The sequence below is a fragment of the Perognathus longimembris genome, chromosome 2 (assembly GCF_023159225.1).
Source record: "Perognathus longimembris pacificus isolate PPM17 chromosome 2, ASM2315922v1, whole genome shotgun sequence".
NCBI lineage: Eukaryota > Metazoa > Chordata > Mammalia > Rodentia > Heteromyidae > Perognathus > Perognathus longimembris.
The window spans coordinates 58,966,928-58,993,708 of NC_063162.1; the positions used below are offsets into that span (position 1 = coordinate 58,966,928).

The 26,781-nt window shown below is 49.7% G+C and overlaps 1 protein-coding gene across 1 annotated transcript; it reads right to left on the minus strand.

Moving 5' to 3' along the window:
* Positions 1-2,072: 2,072 nt before the first annotated feature.
* On the minus strand, positions 2,073-26,076 carry Antxrl (ANTXR like). Its single transcript, XM_048336889.1, has 13 exons — positions 25,859-26,076; positions 23,962-24,033; positions 22,917-22,988; positions 21,181-21,262; positions 21,048-21,081; positions 20,139-20,215; positions 19,993-20,061; positions 19,562-19,642; positions 19,420-19,480; positions 15,993-16,088; positions 7,249-7,317; positions 4,552-4,740; positions 2,073-2,092 (listed from the first exon to the last, which is right to left on the minus strand). The coding sequence occupies exons 1-13, from the start codon at positions 26,074-26,076 to the stop codon at positions 2,073-2,075; spliced, it is 1,140 nt and encodes a 379-aa protein (XP_048192846.1).
* Positions 26,077-26,781: the final 705 nt, after the last annotated feature.

Below are 26,781 nucleotides of genomic sequence, written 5' to 3' on the forward strand. Positions count from 1 at the left end.
AGTCTTAAGGACTTTTCTGAGATGTCTAGCTTCAAACTGCGACCTCCTGGGCTCAGCCTCCTGAGTAGCTAGGATTGTAAGTGTGAGCCACTGGCTCCCAGCTCCCCCCACCCCCAAATTCAGTGTAACATCTCAGACAATAGACATGAGTTGTCCTAGGATGCAAAATGCTCTAATTTTCCAACCCAGTGCTCTCTGGTTGCTCCTTGTGGTACTGTGGGCTGAGTGGGTGGGTGTTGAGTTGGGCTAGCAAGCACAGGCAAGGGGAACAGCCTAGTCCAGCATAAGCAGCCATTGCCTACAGCTGCCTAGAAAGCTGGGGAGCCATCATGGTCATTCTCAGGAACTCAGCCATTCTCTGGATGCCTAAAGCATAGAGGCTTGGCCCAGTGACTTTGAGTCTCCTCCAGGAGAGTTTGACCAAAGTCCAGTTGTTATCTGGGTGACTGTGATGGAACCTCTGGAAGTAGCAGAATAATGAGGCCAGAGGAGAGGCCTGGATTCTCTGTGCCTTCTCTTCTCAGGCCTAGTCCTGATCAGTACCGGCAACCAGGGACCCCCAAAGCTTCTTCCTTACCTGGCTCTTGGATATCCAGTACACTTTGCCATTTGTTATATCTTTTCTGCCACCTTCACTGATCTCCACTGGACTCCTTCCTGACTCAGGCCCCCTCCCCTTGTAGAGCTATGGATTTGATCCTGGCTGCCTTTTGGGATCATCTGGGCACATTTCAAATTTCCCAGCCTGGAAATCAGAGCCCTGAGCACTCCCCGCCCCCTCTTTTCTACACTCCTGTAGATGCCCCTGGGCTCAACCTTCTTATCTCAGTGTCATCTATGAAGACCTATGTCACCATGGCACGTGGCATCCTTACACTTATCCTGGAATCCCTTACTCACCCACTAATGCCCACATTCTGCTTCAGGCCCATTTCCCCTCTCCTGACTGGCCTTTCCTCTCTCCTAAGTGGATGGTGGGGAACTTGGCAGTCCTGACCATGGGCCTCTGTCTTATCTAGGGCAATCTTCTCCCCTGGAGGATCTAGCTGAATAACCACACAATGTTACTAAACCAAAGGACACCTGGCACTTCACAGCTCCTCTTCTGAGCCCTGAAGTCACACTAAGCTCAGCAGACTCAGCATATTATACTGAGCCCTCATTGAAGAATCCATTGTACCCATGGCAGGACTACATGGGACAATGAGAATGACAGAAGCCTGCTCAGGGCTGGAGGGTGCACAGGACCTAGGCTGGCTGAGCTCCTGTGGATCTCCAGTTCAATCCCAGGTGACACTCAGGCCTCAGAGAGTGCTGAACTGTTCTGGACTGCACTGAATTTCATGTGCATGGCTGGCTGCGTGGCTCCATATTCTGGAAGCAGCATTGATTTTCAGCACAGCCCTGTAGGCTGACAGAGAGAAGGGAGGAAAGCCCAGAATGTGGTTTGAGCAAAGGGTGATGAGAGGGGCTTGTCTATGGAGCCTGGGGTGCAGAGGGAAGCTTCTCTTAGAAAGTGGTCTTCCACTTGTCCATGTAAAGTACTCCTGGGAGCTGGCCAGGGTGGGGAAGAGGAGAGAGGCTTCATCATGATGCTCATATATAGATGAAACATGGGTGCAACAGGACAGTGTGTGCTCATGTGTGCACACACACATACACACACATGCATGTGCTGAGATGGGGTCTGCACAAAGCGTCCAGCCTGCATCTCCCAGCTCCTTCTCAGTTCCATAAACTTCATAAACAGGGGAAAGCATGCACAAGCTTGTAGTGTGGAAGGTGTGGCTCCCTGCTGTGGAGACTGGCTGCAGTCTGGACAGAAAGCAGGTGGTGAGGTGGGGCTATTGGGTGAGGCTTTTAGGTGGGTGCAGGGTATATGAGAGTATCCCGAGCACCTTGAGGTGATGGTGAGCAGAGTTCTTCCCACATGTCTTCCTAGGTACAAATATTGGGAAGTGTAGCATAGAGGAAACTGTCCCATAAGGACAGAGCCCAGGGTGTTTAGAAAGGCCGCCAAGCTGTGTGTGAGTGCAAGGGCCAGGGTTCATCCCAGGGCTAGTTTCGGCAGTTTAGCAGGAGGCCAGGTAGACTATGGGCCAGAAGAGGAATGAGGTGGTGAAGGTGGTAATACAGGTTAGATACAGTTATGTGGTTTAAGTGGAAGATAGCCAGTCCAAATGTTGGTCAGGTCGGATCTGAGTGGGATTTTCCTGATCCCAGAATATGGTACTTCTTTCAAGATCCAGAACTTGATGTTCCCCAGAAGGCAAATTCTCCGCCTTCTAGGACTCCATAAAACTAGGCCTCTGGAATATAAACTCCAAGTCTTTCCCTCAGCAGTAGACACATTCCTGGATTTCTCCACCATGTTTTCCTTTGGCCCAGGAAGGCAGTATGCACAGTTCGTGGTGTGTGTGTGTGTGTGTGTGTGTGTGTGTGTGTGTGTGTATGTGTGTGTGTGTTGCTCTTGCCACCTCTGACCACAGAGCAAGGAGTGAGTTGGTGATGCATTACAGCCTCTCATCTTCTCCTTGGTACCCCTGGGGCACCCACCATGGCTTTTCCTCATGATCTACGCAGGACACGGCTTAGACATTACAGATGTACCTTTCCCAGCACTCCACTTTTCTCAACTCTGTCTAGTTTCGTTACATGTGTAATTGAATGTACTTTCAAAACCTTTTCTAACTCTGCCTTTACTATCTATAATTGTTCTTGGTTTATCCCATGCCCCTCCCCCCTCTTTTGGTTCTGAGACTTGAACTCAGGGCCTCATGTTTTTGCCAGGCGTATTTATTTATTTATTTAGCCCAAGTCTGGTGCTGTACCAATTTGGTCACATCCATTTCCACCTTTTTGGAAATTGGAAATAAAAGTCTCATAGAATTTTCTGACCAGGCTGGCTTTGAATCATGATCTTTATATCTCAGCCTCCTGAGTAGTGAGGATTACAGGTGTGAGCAACCTGTATCATTTTAAAAAATAATTACTTATTTATTGTCAAAGTGATATACAGAGGGGTTACAGTTGCATACGTTAGGACATGGGTACATTTCTAGTACTATTTGTTACCTCTTCCCTCAGTTCCCCCTCCCCCTCCCTCTTCCCCTCTCCCCCCGAGTTGTTCAGTTGGTTTATACCAAATGGTTTTGCAAGTATTGCTTTTGGAGTCATTTGTCTTTTTATCCTTTGTCTCTCGATTTTGACATTCCCTTTCACTTCCCTAGTTCTAATACTAGTATATACAGTATCCAGGGTACTCAGATGAGATATAGTGATAGCGTGGGGACAACCACAGGAAGGGGATACAAGAGGATCATCAACAAAAGCAGCTATGGTTTCACATGGCATGTTGAAAGTAATTACAAGTGATATAACACTCGTTTCCACATGAAGTTCATTTCACTTAGCATCATTTTATGTGTTCATAAGGGCATAGCTATTGGACTCTTATGATCCTCTGTTGTGAGTAGCCTAAACCTGTGCTACTTATTCCCTATGAGGGAAACCATGGAGTCCATGTTTCTTTGTGTCTGGCTCACTTCACTTAGTATAATATTTTTCCAAGTTCTTCCATTTCCTTATGAATGGGGCAATGCCATTCTTTCTGATAGAGGCATAAAATTCCATTGTGATTATGTACCACATTTTCCTGATCCATTCATCTACTGAGGGGCATCTGGGTTGGTTCCATATTTTACCTATGACAAATTGTGCTTCAATGAACATTGTTGTGCTGGTGGTTTTAGTGTGCTCTTGTTTGTAGTCTTTTGGGTAGATGCCCAAAAGTGGGGCTGCTGGGTCATAGGGGAGCTCTATGTTTAGCTTTTTGAGGAATCTCCATACTGCTTTCCAGAGTGGCTGAACCAGTTTACATTCCCACCAACAATGAAGTAGGATTCCCTTTTGGCCACATCCCCTCCAACATTGGTTATTGTTAGTTTTCTTGATAAATGGACATTCTTACTGAGGTGAGCAACCTGTATCATTAAAAAAATTATTTTATTGTTAATAACAAGGTGATGTACAGAGGGATTACAATTATACGAGTCATGCAATGAGTACATTTCCTTTAGTACAGTGTCTTCCCTTCCCTCACTCTGTAGTACTTTTTTGGAACATTCTACACATACTTATTTCAATTGCCCTTGTAGATCTTTCCATTCTCTCACTTTGTGGGCTCTGAATCACTTCAGATTCAGTATATATGTCCAATTTAGCAAGCAAAAATATCTCTCAACTTTAGGTTTTTGGTCCTTTAGAAGTTGATCGATAGGGGCAGGGGTGATAGGGAAATTCTCCAGATTTGCCGGCCTGGGGGGAGAGCAGCGGCAGCATCTTGGAGGGAGTGTTGGTATGCTTGGTTTGGTAGTTGCTTAAGGGAAGGCATTGCCTGGGTTGTGCACATATCCTTGGGGGACAAACTGTCTGGGCTACAGGAAAGCACTCCCTGCTTAGTTGACAGCAGTTCCTTGCAGAGCAGGTTGCCTTTGGCCTGGGGATGCACTCCCTGTTTGATTGAAGACAGATCCTTGGGGCACATGGCACCTGTGGGATGGCGCAGGGTGCCTGTGCGACAGCGCAGGGTGCCTGTGCGACGGCGCAGGGTGCCTGTGCGACGGTGCAGGGCACCGATGGGATGGTGCAACACTCCTGACTGGAGCGGAGGCAGATCCGTGCAGGGCGGGGAACCTGTGTGCAGCTGGGGTTCATGACAGGAAAGCTGGCACCTCTGCCCTGTGGGGTGAAGAGAGAGAAGTTCACTGAGACGCCACTGGAACTGAGGCAGAGGTTGCCATTGCTGGGCTGGGGGTCATTGTGTCAGGACCCATCAGGGCTGACAGCTGTGACTTTGATGATGCTGCCTGTGGATCAAATCAAATCACAATCAAAATGGAGTCACTTGGGTCAAGTCCTAATAAAAATACAAATGAAAATAGGTAAAGTTATGAGTTTATGAAGAAAGTGGTCTCATAGATGTATGTAGATAAGAGAAACTATCAAAAAAGACTGTTGGACTCCAACACTACAAAGGTTTCCAAAATGAATAGCTTTACAAATATACACACTTTGTAATACTGACTCAGACTCCTAATGAAGCATCTATGTTCTTGTCTCTGACATTAAAAACACTTCTGCAAGAACTTCAGTCTATTAGCTGTTTAACTTGGGAATGATTTTAGTTTTACTTTATCATGGATCTTTGGTTGCCTTTTTATGAATTCTTCTGCCCAAGGGTTATTGTTTCAAAATGAATTATGTGATCCTTCTGTGTGTTGGTGTGTGTGTGTGTGTATGTGTGTGTGTGCGCGCATGTGCACGCACATGAGAGAGTACAACAGTTGGGAGTATTTGTTTTCCTGCTTTTCTGTTTCTCCATGTTCAGGCTGCCCCAGGGCATTTTCACTAGTCGTTTTCTCTGCTTAAAAAGAAGTCCTCCAATTTTCACTCCACAGCTCCACTTCTGATTTTTTTTGGTGGCTAATTGTAGGTAAGAGTCTCACAGACTTTCCTGCCCAGGCTGGCTTTGAACCATGATCCTCAGATCTCAGCCTCTTGAGGAGCTAAGATTACAGGCACAAGCCACTTAGGCTCAGCATCTACTGGCTTCTTTTTACCAGTTTGTTTTCAGCTTTTTCTGGCCAACCAGTTATCAGCTGGTATATTAGTGACTTTATTTTCTAGGTAGAGGTTAGCACTCCATGTTGTTCCTCATTGTCTTGCCCTAGACATGTCTGGCTGCTTTTCCTTTTCAAAAAGCCCTGAAATCTTAGCTACTTAGGAGGCTGCAATCTGAAGATTGTGGTTCAAAGCCAGCCCAAAGTCCATGAGACTTGTATCTCCAAATAATTACTAAAAAGCCGGAAGTGGAGCTCAAGTGGTAGAGTGCTAGCCTTGAGCCAAAAAGCTCAGAGAGTGTTCAGGCCCTGAGTTCAAGCCAAATAAGCACCACACACACACACACACACACACACACACACACACACACACACTCAATATTGTGGTTCAGGCTTTTAAAATTTCAAGTATTTACTTAAAGCAACAAGTTAAGTTTTGTGATTTCTTTTCATTGTAGGCCGTTTCTGTTGGCAGTCAGGTTTTGTTGCTGTTATGAATAGAACAGCATGCTTTATGTTTATCTATGTTATTTTTTCTTGACTATTTATTTTGAAACATGGTCACTCAAGGCCTGGTGTTTACCAACTGCTTGGGAAGGTGTTGGGCTTCTTGCAGAGCAGGAAAGAGGGGCTGTGGAGAGGTCTGCAGAAAGATAGGCCTCTAGCTTGCTGCAGAGACCTGGAGTCTGTGGGTCTCTAGGTAAAGGGGCGTGGGGTGCCTGAAGGCTGCCCCTGTCCACAGATTGCAGCAATCAAAAATTGGCCCAAGCATTCCACAGTCAAGTGACATTTCCCTAGAGGAGTGGCAAATGCTTGATCCCTAGCCTGTCCTGATAGGGCTTTGGAGTTCTGACTCTACTTCTGGATTTCCTGAGTTTCTCATGGAGATTTGTTTGTGGCAGGGTGGAGATGGCGAAGAGTGAGAAGAAACTCTGTCTCCATCCCAGTCCCAGAATCAGGATCTGAGATTTCCTTAGGCAAGTTCTGTTGGCTTACTACTTCTCACCTCACTCAGCAAGAGGCCCTGGCTGAGGCCCTGCCTGAGAAGAACATCAGAAAGAGGGATGTAAAGAGGACTGCAGTGAAAGATGGACAGCTGACATCTGTCATGGGCAAGACAAATGACTGCTTTGTGACAGGGAACAAGTTACTCAGCCTCTCTGGGCTTCAGCTACCTCTGGGTAAACCAGAGCAACTGGGCCGTTGCTGGGAGAATTCAAACAAGATATAGTTAGTTCTTGGGCTGTCAACTGGTCCACTAGGGGGCTTACTAAATACTTGTCACCAGTATTGACACCCCAGCAATGACAGTCCCAAGAATGTGGTTTCTTTATATACTCACTAAGCAGTGACACAGAGGGTACCTTCATTACCTGCTAAATTGGTGAGGATTGGGCCATGAATACCTTCAACCATGTGTCCCAGCCCTCCTGCCCCTGCTAACCTGCCATGACATGGCATGGTGCCATAAAACTGTCGGGGAGGCTTCTGAGCACAGGGCCCCACGCCGTGGGCATCACGCATCAGCTCACACAGGGTATACCCTGAGCCCAGCCCAACAGGGTACCCAGAAAGGTAAAAGGAATGGCCCTTCTGCCCATCAGGGATACCCTTGTGTCCTGCTCACCTGGATCCTGGGTGAACAGTATGGAAATGTCTGGTGGCAAGTTGAAGGCATGTAGCAGCAGGGAGTGCCCTGAAAACCAGAGAGGATATGAGAAAGCAGCCTGGCAGTGCCACAGCACCACAGAAGGCAAGAGTACCCAAGTCACCCACATCTCCCCAGGGCCCTGCGACCGATGACCTGCAGAGGAGGGCCTGGCAGGCTGGTGTGCGCGACACAGAGAAGTTAGAGATCTGGGATGACAGTGTTTTGGGTAAGAGGAAAATCCTGGGGCCTGCTTTGGAGAATTGAAAAGGCTGAAGCAGGCAGAGGCCTCCAGGGGGACCTGAGGTTAGCATAGGGCCTGAGCAGAGGTCCAGGATTTGGGGGCTGCACTTGGAGAGGGGACACACTAAGAGAGGGAGGTGAGAGGTCTCACATTTTACTTGGACTGGTGTCTGAGACCAGGACAGAGAGAAGAGGAAGGAGAGAGGAGGCAGAAGAGGCCCTGGCCTAGTAAGGCTGTGCCTTGGCTACAGCACTGTAGTTGCATGCACTATGGGCCCTATCAGGTGACACCAGAGAAGGGGTGAGAAAAGATAAGCCAGGATACAGCAAAGCCACCAGCACAGCCATGTTCATTATGGCACTATTCACCATAGCCATGGAATCAGTTCAGGTGCCCCTGCATGGATAAATGGATCAAGGAAATGTGGTATATATGTACACAACGGAGTTTTCCTCATCCATTAGAAGGAATGATATTCTACCATTTGTGAAGAAAATGGAAAGCCTTGGAAAAAATTATGTTAAGTAAGTCAGTCCCAGAGAGACAAAGATCCATGTTTTTCCTTATATGTGGAAGTTAGATACAGGTTACAAACTCCTAAGTAAATACGTTGGGTGGTATGCAAGTATATACAAATGAAATATGATGGATTCAAGGAGATCTCAAATAGTGTAATTCTTTAGAAAGGAAAAATTAAGAAGAGTGAAGGAAGTGATAGGTTGGGGAGGGATGGATGAAGTTGTTGAAATTGAGTGACATTGATCAAGATACATTGTATTCATAGACGACTTTGTTAAATGGCAAGTCCTTTGTACAACTATGTAAAGATAATAATGGTAATTTAAAAAAGAAATAAAAAAAAACCAAGAAGAGGGGTAAGGGTGAGAAGAGGTAGTGAGTGGTCAGAGTGGGAAGCAATGGCTTCCTCCCTCTCTGGAGTCTGGGTTTTGGTTCTCTGAGGCCTACAGTGAGGGAAGGGGCAGGGCCATGTCTACAGATGAACCAGAAGCTCCCAGGAGGAAGCAATGGTTGGCCACAGATAAAGCCGTGACCAAGGAGGAAGAAAGCACCAGGAAGGCCCTTTCTTTCTCATCCCTGGCCTCGTGAGTCAGCTCATCCAGTGCGGCTTGCTGATTGGCCAGCTTTTCCTTCACAAGATGGGCCTAGAAGGAGGGAGTGAACCTTGGGTTGAATTTCTCTTGTCTCACTTCCAGGATCAACTTCTGCACAGGGTCTCCTCCTTTCTGTAACTCTTTTGTCTTATCTCCACTGGCAAGCAGGACCACTGGGCCAGCCCTGCTCTTCATTGGGCATGAAGAGCCCAGCACTGGGATCCACCATGCCACTTTATTTGTTTTCAGTCCTTATTTGTCTTTCCCTTCCTTATTTCTTTCCTTTTTTTCTTTTTACCTTTTTTATTTTTCCTGCCCTTTTCTTTTTCTTCTTTCTCTCCCTTCCTTCCTTCCTTCCTTCCTTCCTTCCTTCCTTCCTTCCTTCCTTCCTTCCTTCCTTCCTTCCTTTCTTTCTTTCTTTCTTTCCCTTCCTCCCTTCCTTGTCCCTCCCTTTCTCCTTCCTTCCCTCCCTTCCTTCCTCTCTTTCTTTCTTTTTTATTTTTTGTTGGTGTTGGGACTTGAACTCAGGGAATTGTACTTTCCCTTTGATTTTTCACTCAAGGTTGGTGGTCTACCACCTGAACTACCCCTCTAGTTCTGGCATTTTGCTGGTTAATTGAAGATAAGACTCTCACAGACTTTCTTGCCTAGGTTAGCATCAAACTCAGATCTCAGCCTCCTGAGTAGCTAGGATTATGGGTGTAAGCCACCAGCACCTGGCTAGTCCTTATTGTTTTTATTACTCCTAAATGTGTCTTAATTTTTTTTTCTTCCAGCCAATGTATCTTGACTCATCAACCCACAGATTAGGGGTTGACATCAAAGATACTGCTAGGATTGAGGTCAGTGACTGTGGACCAGGAAGAGACTGGTGAGAAGTCACTCTGTAGCCTTATGGAAAATCCTGTATTCTGTCCAGGTAGGCAAGTACTAGGTCAGGTTAGGTGTGGCAGTAAAAGTCTCACCCATGCTCCCCTTCCCAAGGGCCTGGAGGGGTATCAGCTACACACGGACACCATGCAGTATCAGAGTCCCCACATCAGAGCTGCCTCAGAGGTCCCAGGCTCAGGCCTCTTGGGTGAGAACTGGTTTATTCCTTTCCTCCTCAGCCCAGCAGAGGTCACAGCATGCACACCACAGGGCCCTCATCACCTGCATCGGTCTGCTTCCACATCCACAGCAAGAAATGACCACAGTGGGGTAGGCATTCAGAGACTGGCATGGCGCTGTGGGTGGAGTAGGACACTCATCCTCTTCTACCTCCTAGAAGGAAAGAACACCTGTTGCCTTGTCTGAGACACCTGGGAGGACGCATGCAGTGTACTCTCACAGCCCTGCACTCAGTGAATGGAATAAGTACTAAGTAGCCACCCTCTATAATGGGTGAGGGTCTTCCATAAGAAGAACAGCCACATCTTCTGGCTTACAGATATGGTGCAACCTCCCAAACTGTCCCCCACATAGTTGTGTGCCCTTGGGTTTTCTGGACGGCCTGTGCTGGCAGAACCTAGCCTGGAGGCTGCGCAGTGATCCAGGACTGGCAGGGGGCTTTCCCTTCCATCTGGCTTTGGCCTTATTCTCAGGATATGTCACATTCAGTACAGGTGCCAGCCTGGGCAAGGAGGCAATGTCTTCTTAACTCTTCCCTGTCCAGACCCTCTCTCCTACCCCTTCATGGTCTCTTTCAGTCCCTACCTCAGGTGAACCATGGCTGCTCATATACCTTGGTTCCTGAGCTCACCCTGGAAGGCAGCCATCACAGTTCAAGCCAGCCAAGATGCCTACTTCTCCTCAGACCTGTGGTCCCTACAGCTGACCTCAGCTGTGTTCTCGGCCTTACTGGGACCAAGGGATCAAGACAAATCAAAGGAACAAACTAGACAGATACCCCTATATGGAGTTGGAGATGGGGACTTGGACCAGAAACAGGGGGCTCCTTTACTAGGAACCTGGTTGCACCCTAGGCATCCCCCAAGAGGCTTATCAAGCCAGAAAAAAGTCCATTCGTACAGTAGTGATGGCCCTACATGCACAAATGGATCCCATGGCATCATGGGTCTGGCCACAGGGAGCTGCTGGGAGACTGGAGGTGGGGGGCACTATCTAGATAAAATTGCTGCTAGTGTTTCTCCTTCCAGTCCTAGCTTGACTGTCTTGCCCTCTTTCATTTGCCCTTTTTGATAGTTACTTCTCAGATGACGATGATGCCAGCACCCATAGCAGGACTCACCTCTGTTACTGGTGGTGGTGGATGCTCCTTGACCCTCTGGAATGAGAAGTAGACACAAGATAGGTTGGGATGATGGGGTGGGCTGTGCCTCAGTCCTGAAGGAGGCGGCCCTGTTCTGACCATGGGGACAGAACACAGGCTGGGCCTGTCTGAATGGATACTCTGTGCCTGTAGTGATGGGACCAGGAGGCGCCACTTGACTCCAGGGAGCCCTGAGCCAGAGGATGAGCATCACATGACCCTGGGGAGGCCCAGTGGCTGCAGGGCCATTCCTCAGCCCACCCCGCCCTCAGCAGGGTCCTCTCTCACCCCCCTTTCTACAGAAGAACTGCACTGTCCTGGGCCCTTCCTCCTTACCCTTAGAATGTCCCCCCAGCTCATTCTGTTCTCTACTTCTCTGGACAGAAATGGGCTCTGCTTGTTCTGTGCTGGCTGATCTGTCTTTCCTTCATCTGCTCTTTCTTCTCCCTTCCTAAAAGTCTCTGGAATATTCTTTCCAGTCTCAGCTCAGCAGCACTCTTTCTGTTTCTCATGTCCCAGTTGCCAATCTCATTCTTTGCCCTTGCCCTATTTACCCAGGGCTCTGACTGTGTGCCAGGCGAGTTAGCATTTCACTCTCAGGCTTTGATCAGGTGGTGCCTGATGATGAGCTCCCTGGGGGAAAGAAGTTACCACTTCCGGTGTACACCTCCCAAGTCCAGCATGTGGGTGTTCACAGTGAGGCTCAGTAGTGAAAGGTGACGGAATGATGGAAAGTGCTAGAATTGTGCAGAGACCTGTGTTGATGTTAATGTCATGGCTGCCCCAGAGGGCATTCAGCCTCCTTGGTTGGTGCTATTGCATTTGGGACCATCAGCCTTTATGGGAGGTCTTGTCCTCTTCTTGTCCCACAGATGCAGTACTTGGTTTCCTATCCATCTGAGATCTGCAGAGGATGAGCCTCAGTGTCTGGATTTGATTTTCTGCACTGGCATTTTACCAGGGCCACCTGCCTAAGCTGGCCTTGTCTGGCCATGTTCTGGGCACCCAGGTTGGGTCTAGGGTATGAGTTTGTGATGGTAGAGATTATGGTTGGTTGGATCAGACTTGATGGGCAACTGCGCACAGGTGGGATCCTGGGCTGCTGTCTGGATCTCTGGATGGGAGGTCATGAGCCTGCACCCTGGGTGTGGGCAGGTGGAGGGCACTCACCTTCTTGAAGCACATCTTGCAGCACAACTTCCAGCAACACCAAAGCAGCAGAGGAAGCAGCAGCAGTGCCGGCAGGAAAGCAAGTAATTTCAGGTTTGAGTCATCGCTTCCCTGCGGAAGTATGTGGCAGATAGCACAATGGCAGAGGCCTGGGGAATGGTGTGGGGGGCTCCCATCAAAGTGACTAGCCTTGTTTCCCACCTGTTTTCTCCTCCTCCAAAGGTTACCCAGATAGAGGGATCATTATGGGGCGGGCAGTTGGGGAGCAGAACCTACCTCTAGCCCTTCTGTGCCTCAGGAAGGCCCAGAATGGTCCAGGATGCTCAGTGATCTGAGGAACCTAGCCCCCTTGCCAAACTAGCTTCTGTGATAGTACAGTTTTGTTTTGTTTTTGTTGTTCTAATTCTTGTTGCTGTTCCGGTACTGGGACTTAATCTCAGGGCCTAGGCACTGCCCCTTAGCTTTTCACTCATGGCTGATGCTCTACCCCTCGAGCCACAGCTTTACTTCCAGCATTTTTCTGGTTAATTGGAAGTAAAAATCTCATGGGCTGTCCTGCCTAAGATGGCTTTGAACCATAACCTCCCAGATCTTAGCTCCCTGAGTAGCTAGTATTACAGGTGTGAGCCACCAGCATCTGACTTAGTACGGGGTTTTGTGAGGACCACAAGAAAGGTATAAGTGCCTAGACTGGAGAGGGTAGAGGCTTGGGACCCCAGAAACCTGTAGGCCTAAGAGCTGGACCAGGCAACTGGGTCAGCCTTCCTGACTCTCCTCCTAATTTGCTTTGCAGCCTTGGGCCTACCATTCACCTCACTGATCCACCACTCACCTCACTGAGCTACAAATGTACGAAGGAGCAAGCGTAGCTGTTCCACATGGGCAAATGGACATTTAGAGGTTAGAGACACTCCTAGCTCAGGCTCAGGGCATGTGGGCCTTGAGAAATGGGGACAGCTCTCCTGTTCTCACTTCCAGTTAGAAAGTTCAGAAGTCCTGTGGCAGGCAGCCTGCCCAGCCCTCCTGAGTCAGGCCTGGGTGCAGGTATGGCATGAAGCTGGGGAAGTGGCCCCTGGGGACCAGCGTCCTCCTCAGGGAGCTATGCCAGCCACACACTGACAGCTTCCCCTGACAGCAGGAGGAGAGGGCTGCAGGTGAGAGGGGCCTAGGGACAGGGAGGGAGGGAAGGAGGAGGGAAGAGAGAGGGCATGCTGAGGACAATGCAAATGGCAGAGGTCTCACCAACAACAGGCTTGGGGACTGGGTCCAGAGTGAAGGTTGAGACCAGTTGTCTCACTTGTGGCTGGGGCACTGATTCGCTGGCACATACCCTGACTGCAGCTGGGTAGCCCTTTTATCCCTATGCCTGGCACGCCCTTGTGGAGGAGCCAGTGTCCAGGACATCCTGGATTGTCCCCTGCTACACAGCCCTGCATGGGCCCCCCAACCCAGTGGGAACTGGGATGGGTTTTCCAGGTCCCAGCTGTACCTGCCCAGGGCCCTTCACCCTTCTGATCTTACCAGGAAAATGTTATCAGTCCAGGGGCTCAGGCAGCCTGAGGGGCCACACTCCCAAACCAATACTCACACATCGAATGCTGGAATAGGTGATTTGGTTCCCAAGGAAGGTAGCACCATTGTTCAGGCTGATTTGGAGAATGACTGTCCTAATGTACAGAGGAAGGACATTGTGAGAAGAGCTGAAGAAAACATGAGTAGGTCTTCAGTGAAACGGAGAATCAATCTGAAATGGTACTTGATACTCCCAGAGAGTGGACAGCAGGGTCATGAGACCTCACCCCCAAACACGGAAAGGTCAGCTTCTGCAGTGGTGGTCAATGGCCTGACTATGAGGAAGCTTGTAGTATACTATGTCATGGGGGCCCATGGGCTGACCAATCATGGGATCTGCCTGGTGGCTCCATTGTAACATTTATGATACAGACTTAGCTTTTAAAGGGACCCACTATTGGGCTCCTGGAGCCTGGGCATTGTGCATCCCCGGACATCATGGTGAGGGCTGGTGGAGCAGTGTCCTCTCCCCTCCTCAGCAGACATCCTGTATTCTGCACATGTGCTACCAGCAAACACTAACCCCTGCTCTCCTCCCTACCACCTCCAACAGGGACACTTACTGTCCAGCTTTTTCTGTTACTGGTCCAGGACAAACTATGGTCTTCTCTGTCATACTGATGGCTTTTTCATCTAATAAAAGTGACAGGACATTATTCATGGTCACAGCTAACCACCCATCACATTCAGTGCTAGCAGAGTGGACACTGTCAGATAGCCAGCTTCTCTTTTGGGTTTCCACTCAAGGACACTGGCTCAAACTTAACTCTCAACTTTGCCAGCCTTGAGCAGAATCCTGGTGTTCAACACGATGGGGAAGCAAGGGTCCTGGGCTCAGAAGTTTGTCTGCCAGGGATGATGGGACAGAGGACAGAGTAGAACACAGAGGGCAGTCCAAATAGCAATGCAAGGGGTCAGCCTAGTTGTGGGTCTTTGGAGAGATACAAGTTCTCGTGGAAAGAACCTGGAATCTGCACACATGCAATGATGCCATGCCTGGCAGCAGATGGCAAGGCTCTGTGGTGAGGGTATCAGGCAAGCACGTGCTATAGGTTGGGCAACACTGTGAATGGGTGGGTATGACTCTTAGTACATAGTGTGATGTGCACCATGTCTACTAGAAGCAGCTGTCTCTGAGGAGCTGAGATGTGAACTGAGACCAAGCCAAGGACCAGCCAGGGAGTGATCTGAGGAAAGAGTGCTCTGTGGAAGTTGTGTGTGCTGAGGTCCTAAGGCAGGAACTATTAAGCTTATTGAGGAGGCAGAGGTAAGCCAAGGGAAATAAACAAAGAAAACTTTTGAGTTATTCAAGTGGGATGGTCTGTTATGGACTGCACAAGCCCCAGATATACATACTTTGGACCTAGAGTCCACAGGTACATTGTGGAGATTGGGCTAGGAAGGAGATTGGGCATGGATAACATCAAGATTTTTGATCTGGGTGGATGGTGGTGGTGTTTATTGAGAAGGAAAGTCTTCTTCCCTCCCTCCTTCTCTCCCTCCCTCTTCTTCTCTTTCCTCCTTACTTTCCTTTCTTTCCCTCTATCCCTCTTCTCCCTCCTCCCTTCTTCTCCCTTCTGTCTTCTCCTTTTCCCCTTCCCTCCCTGTCTTTTTCTTCTTTCCTTTCCTCCCTCCCCATTTCCTTCCTTCCTTTCCCCTCTCCCTTTCCTTTGCCTCCCTTCCCTTCCCTCCCCTCCTCTTCCCTCCCCTCCCTTCCTCACTTCCACCCCCCTCCCTTCTGTTTCTTGGAAGGCTCAAATCAATCATCATTCCTAAGACTAAATTCTTTCCATCTTGCCTGTCACCTAAAGAACAGTTGAGAGCCAGGCTGTCTCATTGCTGGCTGGGCTGCTTGCTCTCTATGGTTGGCTTCAACTTCCCAGGTTCCTGGCTTCCCTTCTACAGCCTGACATTAATCTCTTCCTGAGAAGGTTCTCTGTGAATGTGGCCAAATTCATTGCTCAGAGGCGAGCATCCTCTAAGAAGATAACCATGACTCACATGACCCCAGCAGTGAGCTCATCTCCTCCGTTCCCTGAGGGCTACTATTCTGTCCTACCAGCAGACTAGAATTCTGTAGTCTCAGCTGTTAGGAAAGGAGGGAGGATGGAGTAGGGTAAAAGCTGCTGTGAGGACAGGCCAACACCAAGCCAGCCAGCCTCACTGAGATGAGAGCCTGTTCTGGGTCACTTCTGGACATTGGAGATTTATTGTTCCCTTTAGTTTAGGTGAGGGGCATCCCAGCCCAGTCTCTCCTTCCATGGATGCACATTCCTGCAGTGCCAAAGTGCTACAGATGGTTGCTAAGGGCTGGGAGGCTTGGCTGATGGAGGAACTGCCTCGTGACTCAAAGGCACAGAGATGGACAACTTACCCAGGATGTTGTTGTTGAACTTGAATCTGCATACAACCTGGGACAGGTGTTTTGCATTCTGAAAACCATGTCCAGAAACGACCACTTCATAGGGTTCTGCAAGGACAGCTTTGAGTGAGGAAGAGATGTGCTCCATCTGGTCTCATTGGCCACAGCAGCCAGTGACCCAGATGGAGTCCCTGGGGACCCACATGAGTCAGGCAGCTGTGGGTGAGCCAACATCTGTGGGGCCTGCAGGCCACATCCCCATACTAGGGGCCATGCTAATGCACCGGATGGAGACACCTGGGGACATGTCTCTACTGTGCCTGACACAATAAGCCCACAAGAAGCATCATGCTTCCAGGAAACAACATAGCCATGGCTGATGCTGTAGCTCTGAGAAGGAGAATGATGAAGGGGAGAGGAGGCCCCTGTCCACAAGGGTGCCTCAAGAGACAAACTGACTCATCTGTGCAACCAGAGGCCAACACACCTTCCTCACCTCCATCTGTTCCTTACCCACCAATGACTGCAGGCCAGTATAGCACCTCCAAGCCTCCTGAGGCCAATAGAATACAAGGGGCCACAGAGAGGCCAGCTGGGGTCAGTACCCAGGTCTTCTGGCTTCGAATGCAAGCGAATGAGCTCTGCCCCTAGTTCAGGCCTAGCTTTCCTGTTCTACATGACACTTGAGAAGCCCAGGTGAGTTGATGGACGAGTGCCTCCTCTGAACCTGGCCTCCACCTGTGGCTCCCTGCTGTCCTGACGGATGTGGTGCCAGCCTGAGGAAGCAGCCCATCTTGTGTCATTTGGGTCCAGGCTCCTGTCTAGGGCTTCCCTCCAATGATTGTCAGCCTGTGTGTGGCAGCTTTGTACAAGATGGGCAATGGTTTAACAGGTCACTGGCTGAGCTGTGTGTGGAGGCACCTGTCACCTTGGTTCAGCAGCAGTGAGAAAAAGGTGACAAATCACATCTTCACCTAGGGCTTATCATGGCTGCCCAGACACCAAGGCCTGTGCATGCAGGATCATAATCCCAGAGGCAGAAGACACCTTCTGTGGGAAGAGTTCCTCCAGCCCCCTTGACTTCTCAGCACAACAGTGTCTGATTCTCATGCAGCCCGAAGGGGGTAAGACGGCCCAGAATCAAAGACTAGGGTGGATATATCAGGACCAGCTTCCAGATGCTCTGCTGGCCACCCTAGAACATCGAACTCTATGTTTCCCAATAATCCTGAGCTGTTATTTCTGCCCATTAGAGGCCACACTACAGGCCCCAGGCTAGACACCACTCATAGCAGATGTAGTTCTCTGCCCACAGCCTGGGGCAATGAGGCCTCCCATGGAAGATGCAAGGCCAAACCCAGCTACGTGAGCTGGTGATATCTGAAGCACAAGGAAAAGGGAAACGGCTAGCTCCCCGAGGCGTCCTCCTCAGGGTGCAGGTGGCAGCCATGTGGGGTTATACCTGCATGCACAGCGCTGCTGACAGGGAGGTGGCCATCCCTGACCACTATGTTGTGTTCTTATCACACCAATGGAGGGCCCCTGGGCTGATCAGGGGGCACCTTTCTCAGTTCCAGTCCATGGGACAAGTGTGGCCATTTACCTAGTTGGGGCAATGTCAGTTGTAGCTGTGTTTGTGTCTGCCTTTCTCAGGAGTGGAGGTTTCCTCTGTCCCTAGTAGGCTGGTGGATGTGGAACTGTCTGCCTTGTTTCTGGTCCCCATTTTGTGGCTGTGTGAGGTGCCAGGGGGTGACCTTTCCAATCCTGTGCTGCCTGGGCCCTCTGGCTGCACTCTGGGTGCATTGTGTGTGTGTCTGTTTGTATGTGGCTCCATTCCATTTGATGGGGCTTCCCTGAGTTTTTAAATATATTTCCTCCCTCACATTACCACTGCATGTTTAATTGTGATAAATGAGCAGCAATTAAATCCAAGCTGTCCTCATAGAATGAACCCAATGTATGTTACCTGGTACCTGGTGGATACAGACTCCTTACCCACATTCCCTACCTCATACACACTCATCCACACACACACACACACACACACACACACACACACACACACACTATACACTCCTGACCCATATAACACCCACAATGGCACACACAGTCCTCCTTGGACACTATGCACTCATCCTTCACACTGTAGGCAGATATTCTACAATCAACCTACATCCACACACCACATACCTGCACCTAAATACTGTACTCCTAACACACATACAAGTCACACCCCCCACAGAATACCCACAACACACACTCCAAAAACATATTATCTATACCATAAGAACATATGCCATCCACGTACTATGTATACACAGCATCGCACCCCAACACACTGACACACATCACACACACCAAAAATAAAATATCAGTCAGGCACTGGAGGCTCATGCGTATAATCCTTGCTACTCAGGAGGCTGAGATCTGAGATCTGAGAATCGCAGCTCAAAGCCAGCTTGGGCAAGAAAGTCCATGAGGCTCTTATCTCTAACCAACAGAAAACCAAAAGTGGTGTTGTAGCTCAAAGTGGTAGAGCACTACCTTGAGTGAAAAAAGTTCAGAAATAGTGCCCAGGCCCTGAGTTCAAGGGCCATGATTACCACTACCAACAAAAAGACTAACATATGATATGCCACAAAATGCTACATGTTCATGCATTACTGCCAGATACTGTAATCACACGCAAACACCATACTCCCTGTAACACACAACCCACACATAAAAAACATACAGAGCATATATGCCACATATATATTCCAAACTCTTTTGTACTGCATGCATACCTCACTAAAGCAGCAGCACACACCTGAACACCACACGCAGTCCACACATACACACCATGTAAACACATCTCCCACGTGTAAAGACAACCTTGAATTCCCCCACACAAACCCAGAGACACATTGTATAAATGCTACACCTGCTCACTTCTCCCATAATGCCTCACAACACAGAAGCACAGCCACACAATCATCCCACCGGCACATATCACACAGAACACATGTACACCATTCATGAAATACATGCCACAAGCAACGTGCACATCATACGTTCTATACAACACACATGCGTGTGCAACACTCCCCATACTACACATCACTTCCATACTTCACACGCATCGACTTAAGCCACACAGCACAGAGTACCATACATATCCCCTAGTAACACACATGGCGTACTACATGGACAGTATACTCCTATGTCACTCATACATGCTCACCTCATACACTCCCACATGCATGCAGCATATGCATGCCATGAATATGCACATGCACACACACCTCACAGAATCCCTACACAATTGGTGCACAAATCACAAGCACCACACACAATGGCCGGCACAACACAACTGACATCCCAGCCACCTACTCACACATGTGCAAATATCCACAGATGAGTTAAACTATGAGCCCACATCAGTGGTGCTGGCTCTTACCTCCTGCACAAGGAGTTGACAGCTCCACTGACCGGGCTTCAATACAGGACTTGGTGGAGAGCTGAGAGAGAACAGCAAGGGACAGTGTGAGCCCAGGGTCCCTGCTGCCCCTGCTTGCCACCCCTCTGCATGCCTTACTTACAGAGTCAGTGATGCTTTGCAAACCCTTAAACCCATTTTGCACCCCAAACATGTGCTCAGGCGTATCTGCAATCGCAAGCAGCTGGAAAGGAAATGAGGTGACTTGAGCCCCTCATCCCAATCCAGAGGATGTAGTAGGGACCCAAACCTGGGAGATGGTGCCTTTCCCTCAGACTGTGGGAGCCCATGCCATGGCAGGTGCTGAGTGCCACGCACACTGGTTTCCACCTTAGTTCAGGCCCAGAGAATGGGAACTCTCCCACCCTGCGTGTGTGTGTGTGTGGGGGGGATGTTTACTTAAGACACCTTTGTCGCCCTTCTGTAGATCTCCAGGTATAGATGAGATCACCCCCTGGTTGGTGAGTAAGGTCTATCTTTGAGATCTGTACTCTAGAGCCTGCAAAGAGCATTGGGTCCCCTGGAGGGAAGTACCTGATCTCTGTTATACTCCAGCACACCCACAGTGTAAATGATGGACCCCAGTTTCCGAGCCTTCTGAGCCTAAGAGAAAGAAGATGCTAAGAAGAAATCGCCACAAACCATAGGCCAAACTACTGCTATGCATCAAATGTACTCACCTCCTTTTTGGTTGCCTCAAATGCATCTGGCAACAGTGTTCCATCCGTCAGAGCTATGATCACGCTGGAAACATTGGCTGCACAAGAGACAAGGGGGTGATCCTGGTGGTCAAGGCCCCAGGACTCATTCAGGCTGTTAGAGCCAGGCATTGTACATTGCAGTGGGGCTATACCTCACATTTCGAACTTCTAAGACAGGCACCCACACCCCAACACCCACCAAATAAAGTAAGAAGAGGACATTGTACATGACTCACATAACATAGCCCTTCCTAAAAGGTAGGCTGTTCCTCAAGCTTCTCCTGGACACAGGGCAGAGGGGAGCAGCCAGAGGCCCTACAGAGGAGGCTGAGGGAGGCCACTGGAGGCTGGACTCTGCTTAGACCAGAGCTGCCAGGTGGACCTGCTTGCTACTGGGGGTCCAGCAGTTCAGGGCTGCTGGTCAGAGGGCAGAGGGCACTGGGCAAGGGGACCCTGTGCACCCGCACCATTGATTCTCACTAGTATTAGTAGTAGATCACTACTACTCAGACAGGCATTGGGGACCTTAAGTCCAGAAGAACATGGTTATGGGTGTGCACCACTGTTTGGCAGGTGAGGTTAAGGAACACAAGGAAGACCTGGCAGCCAGGGGGAAGTGAGCTGAGTCTCAGCCCCCTGTCTGTCATTTCATCCTTTCTGTTCACAAGGACTGTCTGTAGGTTAAGGAATCACACACATGTCAACCCAGAGTTTCCTGTGCTTCTTAGAACCATCTTGAGGGCAGAGGTGCTTTGCTCACTGCAAGGAGGTCAGCACCTGGCTTTAAGAGCAGGGTGAGGAAAGGACCCGGGGGCACCTGTGCCCAGCCCTCACCAGGGACTATGGCTCTGGGCATGCCCCAGCTCAGTGCATGCCCAGCCTACTTACCTAACAATTTGGCATTTTCTATCTGTTGAATTGCCTGAAAGATAGGAAGAAATATTGGGGGAGATAGTGAGATGACCCTACTAACACTCTAAACTGTGAGCCATCTCCCATGCAAGGCTCTCCTCATCTCCACCTTTTTAAATCCTTCTTGCATGTATGTGTGTCCCACAGGTACCACTTGCTGAAGTTTGTTAAGACCTTGACGAATTTCTTGTCTGCAAAAGAAGAAAAAGCAAGTTGAGATGAAGAAGGATATAGTGATAAACATGGCCTAAGCTGCCCCACAATCCTGTCCACTGTGCAGATGCCTTGGCCAGTAGGGAGCACCAGGCAACCGGCTCTGTCACTCCCATCCTGCACTGGGTATAAAACACAGGGTTTGGCATCCTTCTGTGTCTCTGATCCCTTGAGCAACATGGCAAGTCAGGAGGGGAAGGGGGACTGCTGAGCAAGCCCCTTGGGAAGATCTGGTTTCCTCTCAGCATAGTCTTGTCTCAGGGCACTCAGGTCTCCCTTGAGAATGTTTTCACATGCTCTGTCTGGACCCACTGTGGTCCGAGTGGTGGCATGCTAAGATGTCCATCTGCGAGTATAAGACTCTTAGTGAGGCTGGCATTCCTAGTCATAACCCTGCTGCCAAAGCCACCCTTGTTTGAAGCCCTTCAATGGATAGATCTGTGTTTGGATAGTGTCATCCTTCAAGGCCCCTGCCCAGATCCCAGCCCTTCCCCACAGCCATTGCGTCTTGGGGCCTGACTCCCTTCCTGCTAACCCAGACAGCCAGTCTGCTTAAATAGAGCCTATTTCCAGGGCTTTGTGTATTTCTGTTCCAAAGTTCCCACACCAGGACAAGTGCAGGCCACGAGGCAGGGCCATGGCCTGTCAGGTGCTATTAAAGCCCACAGGATGGATTGGAAGAGACAGCGCTGGCTCTGGTGGGCAGTGCTATGACAGGAGGAGGAAGGGCTTGTGGCTAGGTTCTGGCTAATCCAAAGTGACGGGGAAGAAATATCTAGGCATGGTGCCCTAAATGCAGGCCAAGGACACAACCTACCAGGCTGTTTGGACCACAGAGCCAGCCCTTCCCCACTGCTCAGTGCTGGGCCTGATGCACCTTCTCCACAGGCCCCAAGGCCTTTGCTCTGTCCCCTGAGGAGACCTGGCTACCTTTTCTTCATTCCCTGCTCCTGGTTTCTCTTTAGAGCCAGGGCAGAAGCTGAGGAAATCTGTCAGACACCTCTGACCCCCAATATCCTTATCTTTCTCTGTGTGCCTTGTACTCTGTAGGAATCCAGGTGTTGTTTACAAAGTCACCCCTCCCAGCCAATGGAAGCTGCCCACCTCTTATCCTGGGGACTCTGGCCACACAGTTGCACTACCTCTGATTGCTGCTAGTTAAGCCTCCACACAGCTCATAGCCCAGCCTGGGACTCAAGACTACTGAGACTTCTCTGCTTCTATTGGAAAAGCCAGCTGTAGCCATAAAGCATGCAGCCTTCCTGGTTCCCAGCCCTCTCTGTCCTACTTTCTCAGGGCAGACAGTGACATGTTCACAGCAGGCCCAACATAGGCCCATAGCTGCTTCATTTGCCCCCTCAATCTGTGATGCTGCCACAGTCTGCTTCTCAGAGGGTATTCAGGAGTGAGTGTGGGGAACTTCTGGAGATGCTGGGTCTGTGGGTTCCTGTGAAGCAGAGGTCCATAGTGGGTGGAACTTAGGGTGGAGGTCAGTATAGTTACTTCAGGGTGTCCCACATCTACTGTATGCAATGATAGGAGCCTCCCAAATGTTTCCACAAAGCCTGAAGCTTTCTGAAGCTCCTGTACCCTGAGCCTCTGAGGACACACTGTATTCAAAGTGGCCCCTACCTGTCTGAGGTGAGTGGCAGGAGTATGGTGGCATCTGTTGAGTAGAGAATGAAGGATATCCGAACCCTTGAGCTGGGAAGGAAGCACAGCTGGTGAGAAGTGGATACAATTGGTCAGTGGGACTCAGGAGCATCCAGGGAGGAGCCATGGGCCTCAGCCTGGCTCCCCTTCCCACCCCTCCTCTCTCTTCTGCTCTGGCCTCCTGGTCTGTTCTTGGCCCAACACACACACACACACACACACACACACATGCACACACACACATGCTGACACATGACATACACATGTGCGGTCTCTGGCACATGTGCATATCACTCACCTACATTGACATACATGTGCACATGGTCTTGCCAACACATACATACAGACTAACATATACACACAGATCCACACCCCTGCTCCATGCTAAACAGGCAAGGACTCTTTCATGATTCTCCATGAAGACTTCCCTCCCACCTAGCTTCTGCTTGCTGCCATGTTCTTGAAATCTTCAACCCCTTTACTCATCCACTTCCTGTCTTCGCTTTTCCTTTTCACAGCCACTCTCAGGAAAGCCCTTATCCTCTTCGTTCCCTGCCTTCTGGTTCAGGACCTTCAGACACATTAGGACATTGCTGTCTACTGACCTGGCTGAGCTCCTCGCTGTCTTTGTCTTTGATCCTGACTCAGTTCTCTTACAGTTAATAGGCTTTTCTTCCTGGATCATAACCTTGCTCTTGTCCCCTCACACCCAGTCCAAGAACCTTCTATGGCTCTCAATGGGAAGTCTAAGCCCCTTGGCCTGGTATAATAAAACCTTATAACCTTGATCTTCAGCTGACCTGAGTACTCCCATCCCTCACCTGAATTATCCTCACTCCCTAGCCTGACCAGATCACCCATGCCCTAGAGGTTTTGATGGACCCATGGGGTTGGTTCCACCTGGGGTCTGTGCTCCCAAGCCCACAGAGCTAATGGGTACGCCCTTTGCCTGACAGGGGGACTGCTCCTTGAAGCACACTGAGGGCGAGAGGGAGGGATGGAATGTGGCAGGGAGAAGCCGTACTTTTGGTATTTCGTCACCAAATTTTCCACGAATGAATAAATTTCAAACCAGTTGTTGTCCACGCTGCCCGACCTGAAGACAAAGGAGACCAGAGTGAGAGTTTGGTGATCTTAGCTACTCAGGAGGCTGAGATATGAGGATTGTGGTTCAAAGCCAGTCCAGGAAGCAAAGTCTATGAGACTCATCTCCACTTAACCTCCAAAGGCTGGAAATGAAGCTGTGGTTCAAGTGGTATAGCACTAGCCTTGAACAACAAAGCTTGGGGGCAGTTCCCGAGCCTTGAGTTCAAATCCTAGGACTGTCACCCTCCCCCAACACACATCACAGAAATAGTTGCTGAAGACAAGAAGGACCCCAAGTTTGTGGATCCAGCCAACATTTCTCTGGGCCTTTCTAGTTCCCTCTATTTCCCTCATACCACGGGAGGAAGGAATTCTCTCACTGGTACAATGTTTTTTTTTTTTTTTTGGCCAGTCCTGGGCCTTGGACTCAGGGCCTGAGCACTGTCCCTGGCTTCTTCCCGCTCAAGGCTAGCACTCTGCCACTTGAGCCACAGCGCCACTTCTGGCCGTTTTCTGTATATGTGGTGCTGGGGAATCGAACCTAGGGCCTCGTGTATCCGAGGCAGGCACTCTTGCCACTAGGCTATATCCCCAGCGACTGGTACAATGTTTTACTGCAAACTAACTTTGACTGACCACATGCAAATCCTTCAGTCACTTGGAGACTCACTGTCAACCGGAAGTGGGTAGCCAGCTCCTACCCTGTCAAGCTGTTGTGAAGTCTTCAGCATTCACATTAATGACAAGTGCACATTAATGATATTTCACCCTAGTAGTACCCTTCTATTCCAAGGCTGGGCTTGGCTCCCACTGGGCTTTGTGGCAAGACTTTAATGGAGTGAGAAGGACATGTACACCAAAGCAGCAGCTGATGGATGCTTAGGGTCCATGGAGAGAGAAGAAAGACTTGGTTTCACATTGCACCTGGGGATCTGGTGAACTGAAGCCCATGTTCCTCCAACAGTAAATGTTCAAATAGAAGGAGAAAGAAAGATTCAGAGTTGAGATGGACAGAGTCCAGCCAAAGGACAGGACTGTTTACCATCAACTGTCAGGAAACTTTGTCAACTTAGGATCCCACTGCCCACTGGAACACCACACAGAAACCTCTCTGATTCTCTGCAACCCAGAATGTTTGGAGGTCTCCCTACAAGCTGTGCAAAGAAGGAAAGGGGCACTAGCAGGAGTGCTCCTAACTTCTGAGCACTGCACCCCAGCTCTGAGTGAATGAGTAGTCTAGCTGAGAGCTGAGGAAGGCGCTTAGGCCATTGCTCCAGACCCACGATCACCCCACCTTCCCTTTCTTCCCAGCCAGAAGGTGCCTAATGGACAGCTCAGCTTACCAAGGACCACACTGACACAAACCCCAGATGTTCCTAGAGTGCAGAGACTGTCCTGTGTCCTTCTACATGGTGGATAGGAGAATTAATACCATTAGGGACATGGTGGATAGTAGAATCACTACCATTAGGGACATGGTGGATAGAAGAATCAATGCCATTAGGGGCAGCAAAGCAAAGGACACTTGGAGCAGCAGTGTTGGGAGGGTGTTTCACAGAGGCAGCCAGGCCTCCTCCCCAGGGTTCCTGCAGTGAACTTCTCATATGGCTGAGAAGGCAGCTCCTAATGCTCAATGGCTGAGAGTACCCAAGACCAGACCCAGGGCTAAGTAGTGGAGGGGTGGAGCCATCAAGATCCCTCCTTCAGGAAACAAGTCAAGATGGAGGCCTGGACACATTGGGCCTTTGTTTCTCAAACTTGGTTCTGCTTGCAGTGACTGGGAAAACAACCACTGCTCCCCTAGGGCATTAGGGATACAGAAGGGGGAAACTCACTTGTCTAGGATAAAGTAGAGGTCAAAGATGCCCTGACATGAATGGCCCTTAGATTCCAGGCTGGTGGTGTTGGAGCTTCTGCCTAGACCCAGGCGATGGAGTAATTTCCAGCCAGGGCCTTTGTACTTGAGGCCATCTGCTCTACCACATGGTAGAGGTTGTAGGACCAGCAATAGGAAGAGTGCAGAGCAGGGAACCTGGAGATAGTGGTTCCCCATTTTCCTAGCTGTCCCTGTGACTCTGCCAGCACTTAGAGTGCTGTGCAGTCACAGGTAGACTGAGTACTGGCCTCTAGCCTTGTTACCTCTGCCTAACCCATAAGGGGTTAAGGCCCTTTGTGCCCTATGACCAACTGTGGCCCTCCCATCACACTCCTGCTCAGAGCATAGGGACTGGGGGAAGCAGTTGACTCTGGGGTGTCCTGCCTCCCCCTACTTGAGTAACCCATCCCCCACTCCAGGGCAAAATACACTAGGGTTATGATGGAAAGGAGGGTTGACATGGTGACTTTGTGACCTGCAGCCCTGCTCAATGCCCTGTGTATTAACAGAGCCAAGTGGCCGTCATAGAATCTTCAGAAGTGTCATGAGGCTATCTTGTCCCTCATCACAACCCTTCAGAGTATTCTGCAGTGGTCCTTAAGGGATCAGCCCCAAGATCCCAGGCATTTTGTTAACTGAGAGAGGGCAGTGGAGGGGATCCAGGAGATGGAGGCCATGAACTGGGCCTGAAGTCCTCTGTGAATGAGGCACTGTAAAGTTTTCCACATTGGGGTTACAAGCCATCCTCCCTTGGTGACATGAAACAAGAGCTATTTTATTGTGCTCATGGGTTCTGTGGGTTGGGTCCTCAGGGAGGCTTGGGTGGGGAGGGATGCCATGTTTGGAAGAAACATGAGCAGTTTGGGGGGGACCTGTGTGAAG

Excerpts from the sequence above, each read along its gene's own strand:
- Antxrl (XM_048336889.1), bottom strand. The coding sequence starts at position 26,076 with ATGGGGAACCACTATCTCCAGGTTCCCTGCTCTGCACTCTTCCTATTG. Across the intron at positions 20,216-21,047 it reads AGAAAATGCCAAATTGTTAG|CCAATGTTTCCAGCGTGATC; the intron begins GTAAGTAGGCTG and ends TCTCTTGTGCAG. Across the intron at positions 20,062-20,138 it reads TTGAGGCAACCAAAAAGGAG|GCTCAGAAGGCTCGGAAACT; the intron begins GTGAGTACATTT and ends TCTTTCTCTTAG.